At 38.5% G+C, this 25,744-nt stretch overlaps 1 protein-coding gene across 2 annotated transcripts; it reads left to right on the top strand.

Annotated features, from left to right (window-relative positions):
* The first annotated feature begins 1,172 nt into the window (after positions 1 to 1,172).
* Positions 1,173 to 23,654, top strand: ugt8 (UDP glycosyltransferase 8). 2 transcript variants are annotated; one of them, XM_057332171.1, is made up of 6 exons: positions 1,173 to 1,377; positions 7,338 to 8,164; positions 10,918 to 11,060; positions 16,451 to 16,527; positions 19,961 to 20,180; positions 20,786 to 23,654. In XM_057332171.1, exons 2-6 carry the CDS (start codon positions 7,340 to 7,342, stop codon positions 21,144 to 21,146), a joined length of 1,626 nt encoding a protein of 541 aa, XP_057188154.1. In that variant the 5' UTR covers positions 1,173 to 1,377; positions 7,338 to 7,339; the 3' UTR covers positions 21,147 to 23,654. The 2 variants fall into 2 exon arrangements, with proteins under 2 accessions (XP_057188154.1, XP_057188153.1); XM_057332170.1 differs by lacking the exon at positions 1,173 to 1,377 and having other exon boundaries at positions 7,319 to 8,164.
* Positions 23,655 to 25,744: the final 2,090 nt, after the last annotated feature.

Here is a 25,744-nt window from a genome sequence, read left to right as displayed (position 1 = left end):
CCATCTCGTGCGCACACAAGGCATTCCGTGGTCCCTTCTCTATACACACGCATGACAGCATTGATTGAACAGGACTTGTCCACTGCACCCGCTGTTACAGTACATTAAGAACAAATTTCTTTTAATGTTTTTTTTCTGTTGTTTTAGGAGAGGGTTGGGCTTAACCTTTGAAAGTTTAATATACTGTATAGTCTCCTAATTAAAAAGTTTTTCTTTTCATTATTATATTTATTTTGTACTTTCATATCACAAGAAGCTTTTCAGTTCTGTAGCTGATTGTGACCAAATACTGCCTGTTCAAAATAATCAGAAAAAAGCAAGCACTAGGGATTTGTTGCTTATTCCTGTTGTACCGAACCCGTACCGAACCGTGACCCCAAAACCGAGGTACGTGCCGAACCGTGACTTCTGTGTACCGTTCCACCCCTAGTATTTATGGATGGGTAGGGGGTTCTTAACTGAACAAGAGGTACAGAAACATGAGCTGAACCCACTGAAGAGAATCATCAATGATTCAAGCACAATACTCATGTTCGCGCTCTCTCTCTCTCTCTCTCTCTCTCTCTCTTTCTCTCTCTCTCACACGTACACACACACACACACGCACGCACGCACGCACGCACGCACGCACGCACGCACGCACACACACACACACACACACACACAAAGAATGTGCATGCGTCTACCTTCGCTTCGATCGTTATTAACTATTAATAACTATGTAGCGATTCACTATTATAAACTACACCATCATTATAATTTCAAAACACTTAAGTGATCAACAATATCTTCTGATAATTTCATAATATAAACAAGTCGTTCATTTACGTAAAATTACATTGATTAACTAAACTCTCATTTTCAAATGCATGTAGGAAAAATACGTGTATATTTTAAAATTATTTTATAACATCCATTCCTCTCTGTGAGTTGTTTAAGGGGCTGTTAAGGTTTTTTTTCTGTTTAAGGTCATATTTATAGTGCAGCCTTGTATAAATAGAAACGCGGCGATGACGCACCTCATTTGCAAATATACCTGTGTTGAAAGACCAAACGACGCACCTAACGCATCCAAAGGGATTTGAACACAGGACTGAGTCTCTCTATTGTTACAGAGATTGCACTTCCATGGCTTGACCACTCCCTTCAGTGACTGTGAATTGAGGTTTCGCATATCCCGCCCTCTCTGGAGTTCGGATACGCAACGCCCCAGTTTACAGCCATTGGGAAAACCACTTCTCCTGGTGCGGCATTAACGCACTTTTAACCGATTAACGCAATTTGTGGATTTATGTAAAAGTTTCAGAGGCTGAGAGTGCGTGGGGACGTCAGTTTCTCGTACGTTCAGACACCAATCGACCGGGCTCACCTGTACAGGTAAGAAGCGCAGGACGGCGTTTCCTTTTAGAAGCAGGTGCAGTGCTCAACAGAGAGTGAAGTTAACTTGTTAGTTACCAGTGAGTTTCGGTTGTAATACTGATTGTCAATGGTAGGGATTAAAAATTCTCCCACTGCTGCATAATGTTTTTTGTAAATCGAGTTAACCGAAACCCATCTGCCTGATAGAGTTTCAATGATATGATCGCGATCTAAAACTCAAAAATGTCACTTGATGTCCTTGACGTGTTGTTTAAAGGGCCACAGGAAAACAGCTAATGTTAAGTTCATGCGCATTTTGGACGCTGTTATGGTTATGAGCGTTTTGGACGCTATCTAAAAGATTTACCTGCTCACTTTTACCGGTTCCTATCATAAATATTTAATCGGCATAGGCTAGCCATAGTTTTGCAGGGGGCATCTTGCAGTAAGACAGACATTTAATTCCGTCTTGGTTGTGTTGTAGGAAACTTACTAACTTAGATAACGTTAATGGCGACAGGTCCAAGAGATAACGTTAGCAGTTTCTGCTTTGGTTTTACTACCCGATATCGTAATTTCGTTTCGAATAAAGTATTTGTGTGAACGGTTAGACGCTGTGATGATTTCGAAATTAACGCTTAACCTTGAAACGAGATGAAACAGATAAGAACGTATTTTTATTTATTTATTTATTTTATGACACAAAAGAAGAACGTAATTATAACCTCGTGCATATGGCAAGCCTAGCTAAGTATGCTAATAATCATCTTTACACGTTCCGAATGTGTGGATATAGATCTTGACGTCACCTGTTGAGTGCTGAATACAGTAGTAAAATGTTTGTTTAAAATTAAATATAATTTTATGAGATTTTATGAAAATTACCACTTGTCATACAGTGAGCTCATTAAATAGGTTCCATCTTGTTGATACAGCATGCTAGGTTGAATTAGTGGACTCATAATACAGTATATGTATGTGGGAAGGCAAGATCCTGTTAGGCCAGTTTGAGGCATGTTCCTCCTTGAGCTCCTGTTTGTTTGGGCTCCACCTTACTGTCTACTGCTGTGCTACTAGTACCGCTGTGTCCAGTATGTTGTGTCTTTTTAGTAAAAAGCAGTAGATTTAATCAGGAAGTCCATGATGATGTTGTGCCACCAGTGTTAATTGTTTTAAGGAGCAGTTATCACTCTGTTAGATTTATTTGACGTCCTTGAGTAAATAGAGATGCTTGCTGTGTGTCTCTTTGAAAGGATGTGGGCTAGTGGGTTTTGCATTTCTTTGCATATTGAAAGTCCATTCGAACTTGCCTACCACACGCAAAGCATCCATTAGCCAATTCGCTTATCTTCTTCACCAACGTCATTCTTTCCAGGTATGTAATGTCTTTAGTGGGGGGCCTTGTTATTTTTAGTGGTAGAAATTAGTTTTTAGCATCAGACAGGTGTCATGTACTGTAGTATGATCTTTTTACATTGTGAGGTCCTAGAAACCTCACGTTATTATGGACTTCAGTAGGTTAGGTTAGCTCTATGACCAATATGGAGAGATTTAGATGATGGAGAGCATTTGACATGGTTTGTTTACTATGATTCATTCCAGCCCTTACGAAAATTTACCATGGTTTTACTACAGTTAAAATGGAAAAACCATGGTTTTACTACAGTTAAAACCAAAAAACCATGGTTACTGTAGTAAAACAATGGTTATCACAAAATAACCATGGTTTTGAAAACCATGTTTTTTGTAAAAACCATAGTAAACGATGGTTAATGTAGTAAAACCGTGGTTTTGCTCTAAGTAATCAATCCACCAAAAAACCATTGTTACTACACTTGTACCACAAAAAAAAAACATGGTTAATTTTCGTAAGGGAGTCTTCTATTGTCAATGCTAATTATTATAATTAGTTAATGAAATAAAATATGATTATGTTATATATTAATAATATATAATAGTAATAATAATAATAATAATGATTTCTAGATTGTATTTAGTCTTCTTTTTAGCAAACACAAAAACAGCTTTTCACATGACAGGGGAAACTTGAATGGTTGGTGATGCACATACCCTTACATATTCACACAGACATTTTACATAACTTAAACTTTAAAGATTAAATAAATAAAAAAATCTATTATTTTTGTTACATTAATGCTGGCATCTACTTTAAGTGGTCAGTTGGACATAAGGTGATTTAATCATAGAGACTTTGGCATTAGCTTGTGATAGGAATTAGGAATTTTTGTAACCACGTGAGTCATTTATGAATGTTCTGTGTTTGATTGAAGGTATGTATGATGATGTCATCAAGCTGTGCCTGCTTTTGTTGATGTCTTCTGACTCCTAAAAAGCTCATGTTTAAGCATTTAAATCTGTCTTTGGGTGTTACTGTCGGGGCGATGTGTGTATGTGTTACATTATTGTTGTTCAGGTGTATTTAAAGGGATAGTTCACCCAAAAAATGAAAATTCTTTTATCAATTACTCACCCTCTTGTCATTTCTAGATATTTTGAAGAAAGTTGGTAACCGAACAGCGCTAGCACCTATTCACTTCTATTGTGTGGACACAAAATCAATGCAAGTGAAAGGGTGTCGGTTAACAACATTCTTCAAAATATCTTCTTTTGTGTTCTGCAGAAGAAAGAAAGTCATACAGGTTTGAAATGACAAGTGGGTGAGTAAAAGATGACAGAATTTAAATTTTTGGGTGAACTATCCCTTTAATGTAATATGGATGCAGACAAAAAGGAAATTTGTATCTACCGGGCATTGCATTTGTTTAAAATTATTTATTAAATTAAAATTCGTTTAAATGTACTAATTGTAATAACATTTATATTTATGATAATATTTTGTCGTAAGGGTACTGAGATAATGTTAATCTAAAAATTGACGTTGGTCCAGTCTCTGATTTTTGCTGCAACCTCAAAACATGGCTGTTTGGACGCTTACTGGTTGTTCAAAAAGTTTTTATTTAATTAAGATAATTTTACGTCCATCGTTGTCTTTCTGTGATCTTGCTGACAGCAGTATGATTAGTTGTATTGTTCATCTCAACATTTTCCATGCGTTTAATAGGGAATGATTCGCCCTTCTGATGTGGAGGAAACCTGAACCATCCATTAGTAACACAAGCTATAACGTTGCTAAGGTACAGCTTGACTCTGGCAAGGTTACCATGGTAACCGTCAACAGTCTGCTCTAAAAAAGTTGTAATAGTGATAGCCCACCTGAAACTGAGAGAGTGGAAGGGTCACTTAGAAGCAACAGCCATCTTTTGAAAGGTGGAGAATTGGGAAATTTATCTCAACAGCTGGTTTATAGGACCAACATTCTGTCTCCTAAATGCAGTAACAATTGCGGAACTTCATTAAAAGTGAATTTGGCTCAACCAAACTAAACCCCTGTTGGTTATTTACAAATTGATGTTTAAAATATTGCCGTACAATTTGGGGACACATCATATTTTGGATTATGCACAATATTCATGGCTTCCATTTTTACTGACAGAGGCAAAGATTTTGTTTTTACAGTGGATTTCAGTGGATTTTGTGCATGCAGAACTGTTGTTGTAGCTATCTGTGGAAAGAGTAAAAGAGCCAAACTTCATTTGGATGAATAACCAAATGAAGGCAGAATCTGAAAGGATGCTTTCAATGTAGATCCCACAGGGCCATGTCAACTTTACAGTACAAAAGTTTTATCCAAACAATAGAAAGAGCCCTCTTTCTTTTCATCGATCTTTTGTTCTCGCCTGTCATCTTACTCTAACATGTTTTTTCTCTCTCCCGAAACTCACCCCTCCCACAATGACAAACACCTGTTTATTGGATCCCTAGGCTCATGACCTGGTGTAAGTTATGTTCTTTAATTAACGTGTGAGACAAAAGAGATCCTTAAAGATGACAGGAGCCTCGGGGAGTGCTTATAACATGTTATTAAAGACTGGGATTGTTTAGGTACGCAGCTTTTTCTTGCACCATTCAAGGGGATGACCATTTTGACGGGGGCTCACTAAAGTCCTTTATGGCATTGTCTACGGAAAGGGAACCGCTTACAAAAATTCAGCCAAAAGCCCCGTAAATATTAGTCTTTGAGCATGTATTGGTCATTTTTATTGACTTATTTGAATATTTTAAGACTCTGCTTTGTACACAAATCCGATTTGTTTGTCAAATCCTTTCAGTGTATCTTCATCGGTTGCTATAGTAATGAGGTAAGTTTGCTTACTCTTTTCCCTATATGATAAACTGCAGTTTCGGTATTCACAAAGTATTGGACGATTGAACAAGTGATTGGTTTTAAACATAGCGTGAATAGGTCAAATAAAGTAAGGCCGCTCGCACATTGTCTCGTGCGTCCTATTACTGTATAATGAAATCTCTTGGCACTGGTCTTGAAAAGCCTCTATGGCAACACGTGTAGATATATCAGATATTGAGCAAACAGATCCGATTTCATCACTTTAACAATGACAGTGAGTCCTAAAATGGGATTTGGAAAACAAATGGTAATCGGGTACCGTGTGAACAAAGCTGTGTTTTTGGGATCACAAGGAGGCCATTTTGTGGAAAGGTCGGTGTAAAGAGCGAATTGTGTGTGAAAGCACGTGTTTGTAAAGTGTACAGTGAACTTTGTTCATCATATCAGAGGAAAGCATCTACTGTGTGATAGGCCCACACTACCTCAGTACTGACGAACATCTTTTCTCACACGCACAGAGTACTAGTGTGTGACCCACGTCCTGATTCTGATTTTGAATGCTTTGTAACTACAGTGAAAATAAATCATTCGGATTTGCTCTTTTGTGCGTGTGGCTTGTTGGGATTTTGTATTTGAGTTGAATGGTTATAAAGTTTGGCTTAATAAAATTAGGAAAAAAACATAGTTTTTCCAATTCCAATCTCCATATCCAAGTCATACAAATTTGAGTACCAAATAATGCATGATGCTTTCTATTATTTTGTCTATTGTCATGTATTATTATTTTGTTACTTGTTTTTTTCCCCCTTTATTATTTCTTTGAAATTTGTCAAAGGATTGGACAATAAAATAAAAAACGGATGTTGAAGTGAACCTCCGCCCAAAATGAAAATTCTGCCACCCTCAAGTAGTTTAACACCCCTAGGACCTCCGTTTTTCCCCAGAACGCAAATTAAGGTAGTTTTGGAAGCTTTCTGACTCCTCCATAGATGGCAACGCAACCAAACTTCAAAGCGCGCGTTCGCCAGAGAGACACACGACGCATGCGTGTGGCGATGACAGCAGAGGTTCCCTTTAAGGTTATTTACATTTAAAGGAATAGTTCACCCCAAAATTAAAAAATCTGTCATGATTTACTCACCCTCAAATTGTTACAAACCTTTACACATTTATTTATGAAAAAAGATAATTTAAAGAATTTGGGAAACTACAGTTCTGGGGCACCATTGACTACCATAGTAGATGTTTCTCTTACTAGTAGGGATGCACCGATACCAGTATTGGGCCCAATACTAAGCTCATGTACTCATACTCGTAAAAATGCACCGATATCTCATGTGACATAACTGACAAAACCGACTGAAATTTGTTGTGAAATTTGCTTTGAAAGTTTGTGAAAAGCACGCACATAAAAGTATTTCTTTTTTCATAATGTGTTTAAGGTGGAGTTGTTTGTTGTTATGAAGCTATTCTATTTTTATTAGTCTCACTATGTTGTGAAAAGGCACAGTCATCGGTACAGGCATCGGTAAAAATAAAACCGGTACTCGTACTCTTGTCTTTAAAAAATGGTAAATCCCTACTTACTATAGTATTCTATAGTGCCCCAGAACTGTTTGGTTACAGACATTCTTCCAATGTTGTTCAGCAGAAAAACAAAATTTGTACAGGCTTGGAACAACTTGATGGTTAGAAAATTATGATTTTCATTTTTGTGGAAACTTTCCTGGAACAGTATGACTAATTTCTATCATGTTTTTGTCTTCTGCAGTCATGAAGTCTTTCTACCTGCTTGCCACATTGCTGTGGTGTTTAGCGACAAGTTTCTCCTGGGCAGCTAAGATCGTGGTGGTTCCTCCTATTATGTTTGAGAGCCACCTTTATATTTTTAAGACCCTCGCCTCAGCTCTCCACGCCGAAGGCCACGAAACCGTCTTCCTCGTCTCTGAAGGTCGCGAGGTCCCACCGTCCGACCATTACCGGCTCCAGCACTACCCCGGAATCTTCAACAGCACCTCGGCCGACGATTTCCTGCAATCAAAAGTTAGCAACATCTTCTCCGGTCGTTTCACAGCTCTGGAGCTTTTCGACATCCTGGACCATTATTCTCAAAACTGTGACGCTGTTGTCGGGAGCGCTTCTGTCATGGAGCAGCTAAAACAAGAACGTTTTGACCTTCTGCTCGTTGACCCTAATGAGATGTGTGGATTTGTCATAGCTCACATTCTGGGTGTCCAGTACGCTGTGTTCAGCACGGGACTGTGGTATCCCGCAGAAGTTGGCGCGCCAGCACCCCTGTCCTACGTCCCAGAATTTAACTCGCTGCTAACGGACCGTATGTCGTTGCTGCAAAGAGTGGCTAACACAGCAGTGTACCTGGTTTCCAGGTTTGGTGTACAGTTCCTGGTGCTACCCAAATATGATCGCATCATGAGGAAGTACAACATCCAGCCGTCTGTGTCCATGCATGATCTGGTTCAGAACAGTCGACTCTGGATGCTGTGTACTGACATGGCACTGGAGTTTCCAAGACCCACTCTCCCACATGTTGTCTATGTAGGGGGCATCCTCACCAAACCCCCCAGCCCCTTGCCACAGGTAAGATAACCACTAAATTACATTCACAACAGTCTTAAAGTATTATTATTTCAGTTTTTAGTGCCTACTAATTCACTTAAGATGTTTTGATCGCAAAGTTTAGGAACACTGTATTTAGATTAATTTGTGTATCTGTTTCCCCCCTTAACACTCTATTGTGGGGACCACGATCACACTTTCTGTCCCAGACTGCTTTTTTTGCATTCATTCACAGTGCTTTTAATACTCAAGTCCACGAATGCCAGCCAGTTTATGACGTTTACTCTGAAAAACATTCAGGTCTCAACTGCAAATTTTGTTATGGCTGGTTACCACAAAATGATGGGGATATGGGCTAAATATGCCAAATATTTCTAGCCTCATTTGGCCAACCTCCAAATGCCACAACCCACTCCCTCCAACGAGTTACCTGCAGTGAACGCCCTTTTGACCCATTTCAGATTCATTTGACTTCATTCATCACTTGATGAATAGTTTATTATAAAGCATCATATTTATGTATGCACTGTACAGTACACTACTGTACACTAAGTGTACTAATTACTTTTTCGCATTTTAGAATAATAGTATATAAAACTATTAAAAACACATAATGTAACTATAGGAATTATGTTATTTGTCATCCATTTTCAAAACATTTTTTGATATTTTTGTTTTGTAATAAAATAAATGAATATGTTGGAACAGTATTTTTTCACCACATAACTAAATAGAATTCATGCCTTTCTCCAAAGGTTTATAGGATCATAAAAAAATGAGCAGTCAAGTGACCATAAACTCTTGAACTATATTCTGCATACTACTGTATATAGTATAATTGATCAGTTATTTATTGACTCAAATGAGTGCAAAACGGTTTTCACAAATCCGTCATGTGGCAAAAGAACAGCATGCAGCTATATTAACGTTAAGAAAATGTCCAGTATGCCATTATTGTCTCCGTAATTCCAGAGTCACCCCTCATAATATCAACTTCTTTGGGCGTTATGCTCACAAAGGCTGTTCCTATCAATGCGAGTGATTGCGCAGAGCTGTGCGTTGAATAGGAGTGGGGGTTCTGAACCTAGATTTGCACTTTTGGAATACCAAGTGTCCAAAGGCCGTCATTGTATGCTGTGGAGTCATAATGCAAATAGTGAATTTGTCAATGTAGGGTGTGTGTAAATGTGCCCATTGTCGTGTGTGTATGAAGGACACTGAGATCAGTGTGTGGGGTGGACAGTCAGTGCCAGGCCAATACAGGCTGTTCAGCTGCAGCTGGACTCCTTCAGACAGCAAGAACGCAGTTCTGACACAAAACCTCACTCATTCTGAGGCTAACGCTGACACGAGGCTAATATAAAATCACATTAATCCCATGAATTTATTGCACTAACAATTGCACTGTGATGCTAACAGAAAATCACAGTGCATTTTCAGTTGAAGATTATTGCTACGTTTTGTAAGGCAAAAAATGATTAGCATTGCTAATAGCTAATGTAACAGGCTTCAGTCATGCTGTAACTGCTTTTGCGAGTGCTAAAATGCTAACACAAAGCTTCTTTAATTCAACAAAGACTTAAACACTCATATTTGTTCATAGAAATCTCACATTTAAAAGGTTGCTAATTTAAAGCTCATCCAAAAATGAAATGTTTTTGAGGACCTACTGTAGAGAGTCACTAAACAGTACTATAACATTGTGCCAGCATGCGTTTTGTCTTGAGGCTATACTTTCGAAACTTCTTTAAACTGATGGATGAATCAAGATGTTTTCTATTGTTATTGACATTATGATTTAGATGTTGTTAATAGAGCTTGTGCCGTATTGAACCTAGAACATTCCTGAAAACCCATAAGTTCCACAACTATTTGTGATCTTTGTTATACATGCTTCATATCTGAATCAAAATAATTTCTCTGAAAGAAATTGAAAAGACTGTAATGATTCATGAGTGATTTGGGCTTTTAGTAAGTGTAAATGAATTTATATATAGGTAAAGCAAATCCCGAAGAGGAGTCCCACAAGATGATGGGTGAAACTTTTATGTTTCCCAGACACCATGTGATTATTTTATGTAATTAAATAAGCACTGATTTATTCTTGTGAGAGTTTGACTGAGAAGCAGGTACAGGTTGTAAATTAAAACCGGTTCACAGGGTAGGTAAAACAGGGCCGGTAAAACAGATTTTGAGCAATAAGATTTTTTCAGGTTGAGTGATTTCTAAACATGCAGTTTGTCTCTGGCAAAGGTAAAATAGTTTGAGATGTGGGTAATTAATATGTGTTGATGCCTTAAAGCCATCACAGATGAATCATAGATTTGAAGAAATTGTTCGAACTTGTTCACGTAAGAATGAAAGTTGAAAACGGGAGGATTGTGTATGTACAGTATGTAGGCTATGTGGGATGGTGCTGCTGACTATTAATACGCAGATACTACAGTAAATTTCATTCTTCGACTATTTCCTTATTTTTAAACCAGCACAGCCTCATTAAACATATTTTTTATAGTGTGTTGCTAACAGACTTTTAGTATGGGTAGATTAATTTAATACTTTTAATACACTTAATCATATACAGTAGTTGTAGAGCTAGATATTGCACAATCTTGAATGTTTGGCTTTGATTTCCATATACTTTTAAATTTATTTTTTCTTGTTTGTCATGCGTTAGTGTCTGGAGACACAAATATAGCCATGTGAAAATGCATTGAAGGGTTGCTGAACTTTAATATTGTCATGTTGTGTTTGATTAACCTGCGTGTGTACAGGAGTTTGAAGCCTGGGTGAAGGACACAGATGAACATGGATTTGTGGTGGTGTCATTTGGTGCAGGAGTGAAGTATCTATCAGATGACATTGCTCAGAAACTTGCAGGCGCCTTGGGCCGTCTACCTCAGAGAGTCATCTGGAGGTACTGCCGTTTCATCCATCTAACAAACAGCCAATCAAATTCCATTTCCAGTTTTTTCTTCTTTTTTCTAAAAGTAATCTGCTATGGGGCACAAAATGTTCCATGTGTAGTGTGTTAAAAGGGAAGTAGTGGGTGCATTGTGTGTTACCTTTGACAAGGTCCATCTATTTTATTCTATTATCTATTTTATTTTATAAAAGGGATTTTTAGGTCATTCGACCCATCTCATACTATAACTCATACCTCTAAGCAACAGTTATGAATAGGATAAAGAAAAGAGGATGCTTATGCACGTTTCCAAGTCATCATTTTCACCACACAAAAAATAGCAATAAATACCGTACCATGGACTTTATACCGAGGTATTATCGTACAGTGAGATTTTGATATTGTTACATCCCTACAATCCATTAATAAAATAAAACTGATGGTCTATTACAAATGATGACAAAAATTTTATATATACTGTACTGTAGCTTGTTCAGACACAGAAAATCTGGCTTTCTTTGTTCTTTGGAGTCAAAACTTTATATTTAAATGTGAATTTCTATTTAGATAAATTTGGTTATGAATACATATTAATGTTGTATTTTATACATATTTAGTAGTCATTTCTTTTACCCATTTTTTCCCTAAGTGAACCTGCATGCTTATAAATAGCAACACCTTTTGTTGTCTTGGCTAGTAATATCGTCATGACTCCTGTAGTCATGTCATTTAATGTCAGTCGCTCTCTTGTGTTCATGTAAATGTGCCATGGCAGACTTTGCTAATAAGGAGACTGAAGGGTGTGGAAGCTCCCTAGGGAACACACAGATGCACAGAAATATATAGATAGACAGACACAAAAATATACAGCTATTCATACAGTACATAGATACACATGAAGATTTATAATGTAGTCCCATAAAATATTTGTGTGGATGTTCTTTTTCTGTCTGACACATTTAGCCTGCAAATACAGTATAGTGATGGTAATTAGAGACATTGACTGCTGTCCGGTCTCTTAGTAACTGTAGAATGTTCGTCATTAGGTATTGCGCCGGCCTCCAGTGTGTGACCACTCTGTGTGTGTGTGCGTCCTTACAAAAAAGAAGTTCATTCAAGCGTGCTATTAGTATACTTCTTTTAAATTAAAAATAAGAAAATTTGCTTCATCCCATTTTTATGTTCTTCTCAAAAATATAAAAACACCTTTAAAGGTATACTTCACCCAAAAATGAAAATTCTGTCATCGTTTACTCACCTTCGAGTTGTTCCAAATGTGTATAAATTTCTTTGTTCTGATGAACACAGAGAAAGATATTTGCAATAATGCTTATAACCAAACAGATCTCAACACCCATTGACTACCATAGTAGGGAAAAAACAATGGTAGTCAAAAGTGCCCCAGAACTGTTTGCTGTCCTACATTCTTCAAAATGTCTTCTTTTGTGTTCAACAGAACTAGAAAAGTAATTTTTCCTACTATGGGAGTCAATGGGTGTTGAGATCTGTTTTGTTATAAGCATTATTCCAAATATCTTTCTCTGTGTTCATCAGAACAAAGAAATGTATACACATTTGGAACAACTCGAAGGTGAGTAAATAATGACAGAATTTTTCTTTTTGTGAGGTATATTTGATATTAGTATACTTACTACATAAAGTATTCTAAAAAATGAATTTGAACTTAAGTATACTGAATTGTCATGGTTCTGCCCCATCTTGTCTTGCTTTTCTTGATCTTGTGGCAGAGCCATGACAGAACCTCTTGTTTTATGTGGAGAGAGACAGTTTTGGCCTTCCATATACTCCCTCTCTCCGGTGTTACGTCTCTGTTCCCGCCCTTTCGTCTCGTTATTGCTTGTTAATTAGTTCATGTCCCGCACCTGTTCCTTCTTGATTTCGTCCCCTTTATATAGTCTTCATGTTTCATTGTCCTGTGCTGGTCCATTGTTGTGTCGTGGTTTGTGTCATGTGGGTGAGTTACTGTCTTTTAGTTAGTCTAGTTTATTGTAGTTTAATGTCAAGTGTTAGTATTAGTCCAGTCTAGTTAGTCCTTGTTCCTGTTAACATGTTTTGTTATGTTACCCCCGTGGGTGTTTGTTTTGTATGTTTATATTATTAAAGTCTTGTCTAACCCCTTACGTCCCTGTCTGCACTTGGGTCCTCTGTCTCTCACCTCACCCAAGAATCGTGACAGAATGGAAGAGCCACATCAGAACCCAGTAGGCAGCATGAGTACCGGGCGGTCCCACCTAGCTCGCCTCCTCTGCGGACTTCGCCAGGGGAGCGAGAGCGTGGACGATTACGTGGAGAGGTTCCTGGACGTCGCCGAGAATGGCGTCTTCAGGGAGGAGGAACTCGCAGTGCTATTTAACTCCGGTCTCAGGGACCCACTTTCGCGAGCAGAGATGAGGGCGTTGAGGCCGCTGGACTTCGACGCCGTGTGGCTGTCCGCCGCGGAGCGTTCGGAGTCCACGGCCTCAGCACATACAAGCTACCCATCTCCACTGGTCACGATCCCTGAGCGTGGTTCCCTGCAGATCGGGGTTGTGGGTACCGCCACGCCATCCTCCACACTCTCGGCAGCCTCTCCACCGTCCACCAGCCTCATTGGCAAGCGGGGGAGGCTCATTTCCAGCCGGTGATCCAACCGGCATCCAGTCCGGTGCAGCCGGCATCCAGTCCGGTGTCCAGTCTGGTGTCCAGTCCGGGATCCTGCCTGATGTCCAGTCATGTGCCCAGCCCTGTGCAGCCGGGATCCAGTCTGGTGCTGCAGCTGGACTTCCAGCCGGTGCAGCAGCTGGTGCAGCAGCCGGCCTTCCAGCCGGCATCAAGCCCTGTCCAGCCGGCGTCTAGCTCGGCCCAGCCGGCCTTCCAGCCGGTCTTCCAGCCGGTGTTCCAGTCGGTGTTCCAGTCGGCGCCCAACCTCGTCCTCCCCAGGACTTACCCCCCTAAGTCCCCCAGAACTCCGCGCCCTCCTGTGAACCCTTGTTTTGCCCCGCCCCCCCTCCCATGTTTGTTATTTTTAGTATGCCACCCCAACCCTAATGTTATTCTTGTTTGTCTGCCCCTGATTTTGTTTTCCATGTTTTGTCTGTTTTTGTCACTGTCCCAGTCTGTCATGTCTTGTTAGTCGACCCCTTGGTGAACACCTGGGGGTGTTCATTAAGGGGGGGGGGGGCTCTGTCACGGTCCTGTCTTCTTGTTTCTGTATTTCTAGTCGTGTGGCAGGATCGGGACGGAGCCCTTAGGTTGTATGTGAGAAAGCCATGGGTTGTTTACGTTTTTACATCTCATGTGCTTTCTCGTGTCTTGTCATTGGCCCCGCCCCTCTCATTTCCTGTATTGCTTCCCTGCCGTGTCTAATGTTCCCCACCTGCCCTCGTCAATTATCCTTCGTTTGTCTTTCCTATTTAATGCCCTCATGTTTCATTGTCCTGTGCTCTTGCGTTTGATGTGTTTGTTCCACGTTCCCCTGTGAGTTTCTCGTCTTGTTCCTGCCTGTCTTGCTTGTCGTTTGGATTATTATTTTATGTATTGGACTCCCTTGCTTTTGCTTTGATTCCTGTTTTACTTTCTCGTGAGAAGTCTTTTGTTTTGTTGTATGCAGTCTTGGTTTTGTTTTCCCGATCGCGGGTGTTTTTTGTTATATTATTAAAGTCTTGTTTTGTTAACCCCTTCACGCCTGCCTGCATTTGGGTTCTTCCATCACTGAGTCGTGACACTTAATCAAATGAACTTATAGTATACATAATTTTTGTAAGTGTGTGTGTGTTCATTGTTCTGCTATGTTTGTGAGGGCCCAATTGTCCTCAATGACACTGTAAACTATCATAAAAAACCACTTGTGAGGACATTTTACTAGCCGTCATTAAATAAAAGACTCAAAAATCGGGCAAATTATGTTTTACTTTAAATCTAATGTCATGAACATGTTTGTGTGATGGTTAAAGGGATACTTTTAGTACCTAAAAATAACAATTCTGTCATCCCATACTCACCCTCGAGTTGTTTCAAATCTGTGTACATTTCTTTGTTCTTATGAACACAGAGAACGATATTTGGAAGAATGCCAGTTCTTGGCCACCATTGACAACCATAGTTGGAAAAATTATAATGGTAGTCAGAAGTGCCCCAGAACTGTTTGCTTTCCTGCATTCAGAACAAAGACATTTATACACATTTTGGAAGGGTGAGTAAATAAAAACAGAATTAAATTTTTTGAGTGAACTGTTCCTTTAAGTTTAATTGACAGAATATAATGTGTCATTATTCAATGGAAATCTATGTGTGTAATGTCCCGACTAGTATACTGTAGTAAAACAAACGTGTGTGTGTGTTTGTATGTAAATGACAAAGTGGACAAACTCACTGCTCTTTACTAAACCTCAAACTAGACTTCAAACCAAAAGGTTCAGTTAATCTCATCTGAAAGGCTTTTGTTTTGTTATTAGCTTTAGCGACCTAATCAGTTAGCAGGTTCTTTCATCCAAAATGACCCACGGTACACTTATTGCAGGACGATCCCCCTAAAGTCAACATTGAACTAAACGGACCCCGTTTACTCTCTTAATGCATGGTCCTGGTTTTATTGTGTACCATTCATAAGTGCACTTTATCTGAAGGATTTTTATGTGTGTTGGGTGGGTAAAATAATGTTGAGGGATGATGCAATGCAATGGCCAAATAGCTATTCTTACAAATGTTTAGGGCTCTTCAGGAAATTATTATATATTTAAAAACAAATGTTGTTATTTGGAAACGTAGAGATGCTCTTGAAGACCATTTTGGTTTACAGCAGATGGGGGAATCTGTTTTCATTCTCTCCATAATTGACTGCATTCAGGTTTCTTATAATGGTATACAATAGGCACTTTTTCTGATCCAATCAATTCCAGGTGAATGCAATTCATTGAAGGTTTAGTCTAGGTTTTTTTCCTAATGGAATATTTTATTTCACTAAAAAGTGCATCAGTAAAATGGCTTATGAATCTGTTGTTGTGAGAATGGAACCAGCTCAAATCTGGATCACAATGTTCAACTTATTTAAAAATAATTTTTAAATAGAAAAAAATGCTCTGTATAAGTACAGGTGAAGCCTTGTGCTTCTGGTTTGCGGTGACTGTCTTTAAACTTTTGCCTTTTATTTGCCTTCTGAATGTGAGCTTTGTTAATAATCTAATGTATGCATGCAAATCATTTGGTCTCTGTTTCACTTTTTGTTCTGTCTGTTTCTATTGCACATTTCCTTCCCTGATCTTCAAGCGCATCTTTTGATTGTTTCAAACAAGAAACAACTTTTACAGTATTTGTCAGTGATCAAAAAGTCCTAGATGTGTTACCCTTTAAGTTTATAAGGAATTCACTCATGTTATGTTTGTTTCTGTTTAATCACACTGTAGGTTCTCTGGAGTCCCTCCCTCAAATCTGGGCAACAATACTAAACTGGTGGAGTGGATGCCACAGAATGACCTGTTGGGTAATTATACATCTTATCTCTATTACACATCTCTATTTCAATGTCCGTCAAGCTAACTATACTACGAGGTGCTAATAAAAAGCAGCTATCTACACTGCCTGTGAAAACCCAGCTATAAGGTCTTGTGATTTTTCTAAATAAAATCTTCCTACATGATGTAAAGAACATTCTGTGAAAATGTAACCTTGATATCTTTAATATTGACTGAGTAAGGTCCTGTCAAAGATTGAAATCATAGTGAAATTATTAATTAATGAATTCAAACGTTGATGCTCCTAAAATTTTAATTAGATTTAATTAGATTTCACAGATGTACTCGCAGGCTTTTTTTTGCTTAAAAAAAATCTGACTTCACACATACAGTACATCATAATGACATATAACAGGTGGATAAGTAATTATTACTACGGTGCAATATTACAGTAGTACACTGTCACCACTGTAGTTACTTGTCACAGTAGTCCCTTGTAGGGCAGGGCGGAATATTCCATTACCGCGGAATAAAATGTCAACTGTATTCCTCGGAATGTAAATAAGTAGGCGTGGTTAACTCGGCTCTGCAAGTTGGCCGTTATGATGAGAAAAAAACATGTGAATTAATCTACCCATAACAAATTAACAAATCAAATATTCTTTTGATTTTCTTTCAGTCTGTAGTCATCCACTCCAGTCCGGCTCGTTCTCTCTCACCCGCATTGCTCGTGCAGGGGTGCAGGGATATGAAAAAAGCTCATTCTCACGTATTTCAGAAGTCAGGTTGCTTTGTAAAGCTGTTAATAGTTTTAATACAGTTTAACTTTAGGCGAGGCGAGGTGAAACTTGCGCAATGATGCTCGTCGCATGAGCGCTTTTAACGTGACGCGCTGCTACCTGCGCTGGGAGACGCGTGTGGAGTCACCAGAGACTCGCAGTACAAAAACAAACCTAAAGACAGAGTCGCAACACAGTAACAGTGCGCATCTAATACAGAGTGAAGAGCGATGAAGACCTACAGTACAGACCCCATGAACACCAGTTTATAACACTAGTCATAGGCCTACATGTATTCTCATTGTTTGTGCATATATTCAGACTTCATTGTCATACCTGTTGTCTATCTTCCTACTGTATACATATTTGTTTATATTTATCTTTTGGCTGTAGCCTATCATAATAATTCTGATTATCAGGACTTAATTTGATATCTTTAGTACATTGTCATAACTTGCCTCATTCCGTGAAATAGATATTTGGTCATTCCGCCCACCTCTAGTCCCTTGTTACTAGAAATCTGCAGTATTTTGAAAATATCTGAGCTACTGTCACGCAACTGCAACTGTTTTACTCCCCAACATTGGTTTTTAGAAATGGATATGAACTTGAAACCGTTCCTGTGTGTGTGTGTGTGTGTGTGTGTGTGTGTTCGTCCTCCACACTGCTCTTTTCAGCATCTGTTAGGATAATGTCTCTGTTGTATTGCAGGACACAAAGCCTGTCCGTGTGTTTGTTTGTGTGAATGAGTTTCTGTCTAATTGTTCACCCAGGGCTTGAGGTCACGGAGGACTTTTCTGTATGTCATTCATTCTTTTCTATCTCACTTCACTGTCTTTCTGCTGTCCGCCTCATTTCCTCTTCTCTGATGGCCAAAGCGATGCATCCTGTGCTTTGGTCTTGATGGTCTGATCTGCTCACTCAGCCAGACATATTTACATGTAAAAGGCAGTTATTCATATGTGAAAAGACACAGGGCGTCGTTCTAAAGAGCTTTAGCTATGTGTTATACACACATTTGATGTTGCCCAAATAGTTTAAAGTTCAGCTCGACTGAATACTGAAAGTATCCCTTTATGGGTTTGTTCACCCAAAATCAACACTCGTGGCTTATAACAACAGCGGGGTGTTATTTATTCAACACAAAAGGAAATTATTTAAAGGGGTCATACGGCGCGAATACGTGTTTTTCTGTGTCTTTGGTGTGTTATAAGTTGCCAGTGCATGTATTAGAGACGTAAAATTGCAATGAAAGTGTCGGAACAAAAGATGCATTCTATTTAAAAGCGAATGCTCACCCAGACCTGCCTGAAACGCCTCGTGTAACCACACCCCCACAAATCTACGTCAGTTCGTGGTATGATTTGACGAAGACCGCCCAAATGTATACGCAAGTAAGGTGGAACATCATATTTTGAACATCAGGTTCCAAAGCAGTTGTACTGACAGGTACGCCCACCTGTCAGTACAATTGCTTTGGAACCTGATGTTCCAAATATGGTAAGAAGCATTACATTTCCGTCACACGCTTGCAGTATTCGACCAATCACTACGCACTGGTTAACTGGCCAATCATAGCACACCTCGCTTTTCAAAGCGATGAGCTTTGTAAAAAATCTGCGCGTTTCAGAGAGGCGGGGCAAAGAGGAGATACAAACATGCACGGTATGTGGTTTATAACCACAGCTCTAGACCTGCAGTTCCAACCACATAACTTTGCGATGCTGCTTGCGATTGATCATTGGAAACGTTTCTTTCGGGAAACACTTGAATCGTTGAACTATGCTGGAACAACGGAACTTGCGACCATAGTTGGCTAACGATGCTTTTGGGAAAGGCAGCCCAGTCTGATTCATGAACAAGATTAACCAGTTTATTTAACCGAACTGTCTCACAAAAATGATTCATTTAGTTTAACTGACCAAACATATGAGTCATGAGTTAATAATCAGTCAATAATGACACAAATTTACATTTTTAGCAAACGATTCATTTAATTACTGTAACAGTCACTCATACTTTAGTTTATGGAGTTATGAACTGGAGCTTTATACAAAAAGTATACATGAACGTATACATACTGTTCCTCAAGATATTACCTCTAGGACACACACCCTATCCGTGAGAAACCTCAGACACTTAAACGAAAATGCAAATTTACCTTTGTTTTCCCTGTGTCTTTAAAGGTATTTTTATAGGTGTCGAGGCACTGTATAAGCTAATGTGCAACTAGCCACACTGACAATGAAACACATTTTTCATCGTTACTCCTGTTTTCAGAGGCAGGATGATTAACAAACATAGACATTTTTTAAAGGGTGTTAAGACCAAAAGGAGTGTCTCATGTTAAGACAAAAGCAAGCAACTGAACCAAGAACGTTTTTATTTAATGAATCCAGATAAATTAAAAGACGAGGTAAGTAACACACACAGTTTCTGCCAATCTCATATTAATCTTGAGTATCTATACAGTAGTATTGCCTACTTTGTATCTTCGAAGAGTATTTAGTTTGATCAATTTTATAAAAGACAGATACAGCGGAACTACAGCAATAGAACATAATACATCATCGCATTATTTGGAAAAAAACTTTACAAAACCTGTGCGAAGCCTTGCAGAGTGAATCGAACACAGAATTTATCAGTTTATATTATTTCTCTACTTTTTCTTGTTCTCTCATAGGCCATAGAAACACACAAGCCTTCTTAAGTCACGGGGGCTTGAACAGCATCTATGAAGCCATGTATCACGGTGTGCCCGTGGTGGGCGTTCCGCTGTTTGGAGATCACTACGACACCATGACGCGGGTTCAGGCCAAAGGCATGGGCATAATGTTAGAGTGGAAAAGAATGAGTGAGGAAGACCTGTATACTGCCATGTTCAACATCATTACAGATAAAAGGTAACTGATGTGTCTGATGTATAAAATTCCAAATTCCATGTGAAATGTCACACTAAATATTACAGTTTCTTCTCTGTTGAGAAGCAGGTAACATAAACCCACACCCTCACAAGAGAGAGGCAGGTTAATGTTTAATGACTGTGGAATTGGGGTTACTCAAGTTTAATGATAAACAGGCTTTTACAACAGTGTCAATATTTGCAGATCTGTCGGTTTTTTATTGAATGAAACGAGTTAAACTAGTAATATGGTTAGAAAGAGTGTAGAAAATGTCTTTGCTCTAGATGCTGAAGTTTGAATCTTTTCATTTTACAAATGGACAGTAAAATTAAGAGAAGTTGCTATTATTGCACCTGCTGTATCGGTCTTATAAATATATATTTTTATTATGATTGTGTATTCACCAAACTGATCAAATGAAAGCTGCTGGTCCAGCCAGCACTCCAAACCTAGTGACTGTACATACAGTATAAGAAACACAAAACACAAGAAAACACAAACAATTGTATAGCGCCATCTTGTGGCCAGTACACAAAATTAATGTTCTGTAGTAAAAATGATAATGAAACTGTATCTTTCCTCTCTCTTTCTCTTTCTCTACAAAGGTATCGTGAGCGAGCACAGCTGTTGTCTCAGATTCATAAAGATCAGCCTGGTCATCCTGTGAGTCGAGCCGTGTACTGGATCAGCTATCTACTCCGTCACCACGGAGCCGAACACCTCCGCTCGCAAGTCTACGAGATCCCCACCTATCAGTACTTCTTATTGGACGTTGCTGTGGTGATAGCAGCGTGCCTGGGTCTCCTCAGCTACTGCTTATACCGAATAGGCAAATTCATCCGATTGTGGCTGGGAAGCGGTCCGTCTCCGGTGGAGAAAGTCAACGGACACTGTCATAACGGAATTCCAAACGGCAAGCACAACAGGAACGGACACGTTAGAAGTACGGAAAAGAAACTGAAGTAAAGCACTAGAACAAAATCAAAACTAACGCTTCACTAAAGAGAGGAATTAACTGCTCTTTACTCAGAACAGGGCCTGTCCATGAAATAAACACATGGGTCAATAAACAATGCAACAAACACAATATTATAACAACGAATTGTAAGAAGCCAAGGTAAGGATGAAAGACCGGAAAACATTCATGGAAAGCTCCCGAGGATGTTTCTTCCCCTGGTGAACGGAGCTAATTGGTGGTCCTGAATGTTGAGCTTACCCTTGTGGAGATAGCAAATTAATGTTTTTAACACCAACACGTGGGGCATCAGGTTTCAGTGCATATCCAAATACAGAGATTTATATTTATTTATGAAACTGTAACCAATCTTTGGAAAATTCCGTACGTTTTTGAGCACAGAGAACTGTTGACAGTTTTTTTAAGCAGAGTTTTAATTTATGATCTATATTTATGTCTCGTGCACTCCGTCCCTACATTGTTCTCATCTTTTGCATCACTATTAATGTTAACAGTGCTAGCTGTGCACATCACAAACTCGCCTGCGTTTGTGTTTGGCAGCTTAGACCTATTTTCTCGTAGATATGAATTTGGCGCTAGCTAATGCTGCTAGTTTTACTTTTAGGGACTTTGTTGAGGATAGCAATCCCCACTTAACATTAATTTGCTTGTTTTACTACATTTTCCACTCTATTTCGCCTTTTTACAAGGTTCTTTGTTGTGTTGTCCTCATCTAACGCTATTTAGTATGTTAATAGTATAAATCCAGTTTATCAACTCTTTCCCAACTGTTCACACCTGTTGTTGGCAGATCTAGAATCAATTGAGCTGAACTTTTTATCTGATTTATTAAGCCATCGCTTCACCGATGTTTAGTTTTTGACACTGAAATTCTTCCAGTTAGATCCTCAATTCATGTTTATCTTATGTTTTAGAGTAAGATTCGTTTTTGTAAATGGGGGGAGGGGGTATAGTTTTTATGTGTGTGCTTCTCAAAATGTCCCAAACTCATTTTTATTTCATTTGAATGTTTATCAGAAAAGTGTTGTTATCAAAGCAATTGAACAGCAAAAGCTGACATGTCTTGCCATGTTCCCACAAATCAGTAGGCCTGGAGTGACCTCATGAAGTTTGGTACTGTACTTAACAACACCCACGGTGCTCTGCTCTTTTAACCTTCAGCCATTTTTATAAAAGAACGTTCTGTGAAAGGTAATATTTCAATGACATTTGGTAACGTGACATTCTTACATTTAGCTGTTTCACAAAAAGTTGGGTCCTCATACCAGGCGTTTTAAGGAGACGAACCTATGCTTATTATTTGTGTGTTAAAGAGCGTTCTCACCTACAGAGGTTATACGTAAGAAAAACAAACATCCTGATGATGAAATCACATGCTGGTTTTGAAACTCATTGTCTGGCTGGAGTGTTACCAGCAACAGTCTCAGATTGGTAGCGTGTTGAACCAAAACATTTATTAAATAATTTTGTAAGGATTTATTAATAGCATATGAAATTCTGTAAAGTGATTTGTGGTAGCAATGGAGAGATTTACAGTAGGGCTGAAGAACATGGAGACCCAGTATACTTGTGATTTCCATTATACCGAGTTCTAATGCTTTTCGTGTCTACCAGAGTTACAGTGCACTTCTGAGGACATGACATCAACACTTGTAACATATATTTGAACCAGTAGGTATAGTTTTTTTGAATAGTTTTTTTAAATGAAGAAATTTTAGAGGTGATTAATGCTTGTACGTGTGTTAGAATACATGAAAACCGCACTGCAATTTTCCATTGTTCTGAAAATCTTGACAAACTGAAATTCCATTACTAAGAATCAAAACCAAAACAGCCTAAATGAAGATTCATTGAAGTCGTAATGATTTTAAACTGTTTTACTATGAGGTTCGGGGCATTTCTTCAGCCAAGCACTGTTTTAGACTGTCCATACTTGAAAATACACTGGCTGCAAATGCATCAGGGCTATGACTGGTGAAACGGTGATGCACACTCTTACACTTTGAATATGTAATTGTTTTGTAGTTGTTTGTTTTGTATGTTTTTCAGTATTAATATTAGATGGTTAACAACAGAGGAAAAGGCTGCAGATGGGCTCTAACCTTAGAGGCTTTGTGTGTGTGTGCGTGCGTGCGTGCGTGTGTGTGTGTGTGCGTGCACATGTGTGTGTGAAAGAGAGAGTATATTTAGATCATAGATGATTTATTTTATGTGAAATGTGCATATTTCAAATTTGAATGGGATTGCATGAGCCTACTTGCTTCACCTTATATACTGATAATTTAATACCAACGCTACATTCCTTCCTTATGCTCTCATCGTCTTTGTCGATCAGATTTATGTTTATTGTAGAAGTAGTTAAAGGCTGTTTGAGGAGTTTAGTTTTTTTATTTCAAAATGATTTTTAATGTATTTTATGTGTGTCTGTGTTGTCATGTACATAAAAAAGACAAACAAAATACTAATGATAAATAAACATTAAATGTTTTGTTTGCTTATGTCTGTTTTATTGACTCTTAATTGGGATGTACTGTAAGAATTACAAAAGAACAATTCTAGCACCTGTAATAGAACTTAGCCTGGTCTGAAAGTCACTGTGTCACTTCTGTTCTCAAGTTTCTCTGTCCTGAGATTGCTTGTCTTGTTTTTTCCCATGACATCACTGATGGTCTTGTCGAGGTTGTCTTGTAAAAGCTCTCATCCTGCTGATTCACACATTTAATGCTACTGTACGCTCACTCACCAATGTTAACCGAGGAGAGAAAGAGCGTCAACTAGAAATTAATGTTATGGACAATAATTGTAAGTCAAGTGGGCTAGTCCGCTGGAGACAGTAAGCATAGATGGGGCAGGGGACAACAACACATAGTCTCGTGATGTCACAAGAAAAAAAACAAATAAACCCAAACCATGAATTCATCTTAGCACTGACCTTGTAGTGGTCAGTGTGAAAAATCCTGTCTTGTACCATGAACTGACCTCTCTGCAATGCAAATTGAGTGTGAGACAGAACTTGCCCCCAAGTTCTGATTTTTGCTTACATTTTACAGTAGAGCTGTCACAAAAACACGAAGAGTGATCTTTTCAGGCATTCATTTTAGTGAAAGCTAAGGAATGGTTCAACCAAAAACGAAAATTCTCTTAATTTACTCACATTCATGCTATCCAACATGTATATGACTTACTTTTTTCAGCTGAACACAAAGTCTGGGTGAACTGTTCTTTTAATATAGACAAGAATGTCTCAGAATGAATGTTACTGTCTCATCATGACATGACACTCAACTGACACATTATCCCGTCCTTCCCCCTGCTTAATTATTTACTCACAGTTTATAATATACGTTGTTGCCTGACTTGTGCATTCTGTATATTTGTGGTGCAGTCCATTACTGGAATGGAGTGCTGCTGGGAAGATGGAGAGATCCAACTAAAAGAGAGGAAAGGGAAAAGTTGGAGCACCATGGTCAGGAATACTACATGATGCATTAAAGTATGTTTAATACATGTCAGTGAAATTTCTGGTGTTTACAGACCACTTTGGATGATGTAAACAATGCTAGTTCAACACTGGTCCAGAAGAACTTTCTGTGGCAGTTCTTTAACATCAAAACGTTGGAATGATATACAATTAAGAGAATATTTAGAATACAAATAATTAAGATGTTAGACAAATATCTTATGACTTAATTAGGCTATATGTGTAGGATTTTAACTAATAATAATAAACTAAACAAATAAAAATTGAAACCGGAAATGTTGCTGGACCAGTGTTTACTTGTTTACATCTACGAATTGTGCATTTGACATATTCCACATTTAAATAAAATTGTAAATAAAAGTTTTTTTGTAAATACTATGTCTTTTGTACACAAAAAGGCATAAACCCTTTCGAGATAAATTAAGCTACATTTAAATACGGATCAATAACTTAAAATCTCATTGGCTCTGGTGGGTCGCACGGGAACCAATAACATTAACATTGAAATGAACGTTGCATCGCCATAGTTGGATTTAGCGATGAAATGTGTTTGGTTACAACTTTGCCCACCTCAAATTAACGTCATTTTTTACAAACCTATCGTTTCACTTCAAGAAGCCGTTTATTGATTACTTTTGTGATGGTTGTAAGTTAACTAAGTGCTGCTTTGACACTTTGTGACCTACAAATAGCCTACGTATGTATATAACTTAGTCATGGATATTTGTATTTTAGAAAAATAGCTTGTGTTCGGCGGAAGAAAGGAAGTCATCTGGGTACATGAGGGTGAGTAAATTATAAACCAATTTACAGTAACCAGCAAATATTTACAAACATGGATTTAAAAGGTTTTCACAAACCTACAATAGAATTAGGCTTATAATAAGGTAGCAATTGACTGGTAGAGACACACCTAACGGCAGGTGTAGTATTTGCTTGAGATCAGCAGATGGCAGTGTTTATCTGTAAATGTATTACACTATAGAAATACGTTTTGTGCAGCCACCCACGAGTAAAACTTACCCGCATTAAACGAGTAGTAATTAGTAAAATGAAGCTGGACACTGATCCTTTATCATGTCTGCTGCGTCCCTGTTCTCTCGAGCA

This window comes from Triplophysa rosa, linkage group LG4, assembly GCF_024868665.1.
Source record: "Triplophysa rosa linkage group LG4, Trosa_1v2, whole genome shotgun sequence".
NCBI classification, from domain to species: domain Eukaryota; kingdom Metazoa; phylum Chordata; class Actinopteri; order Cypriniformes; family Nemacheilidae; genus Triplophysa; species Triplophysa rosa.
The sequence above is the reverse complement of the archived record's forward strand: the minus strand, read 5'-3'. Positions and strand labels throughout refer to the sequence as shown.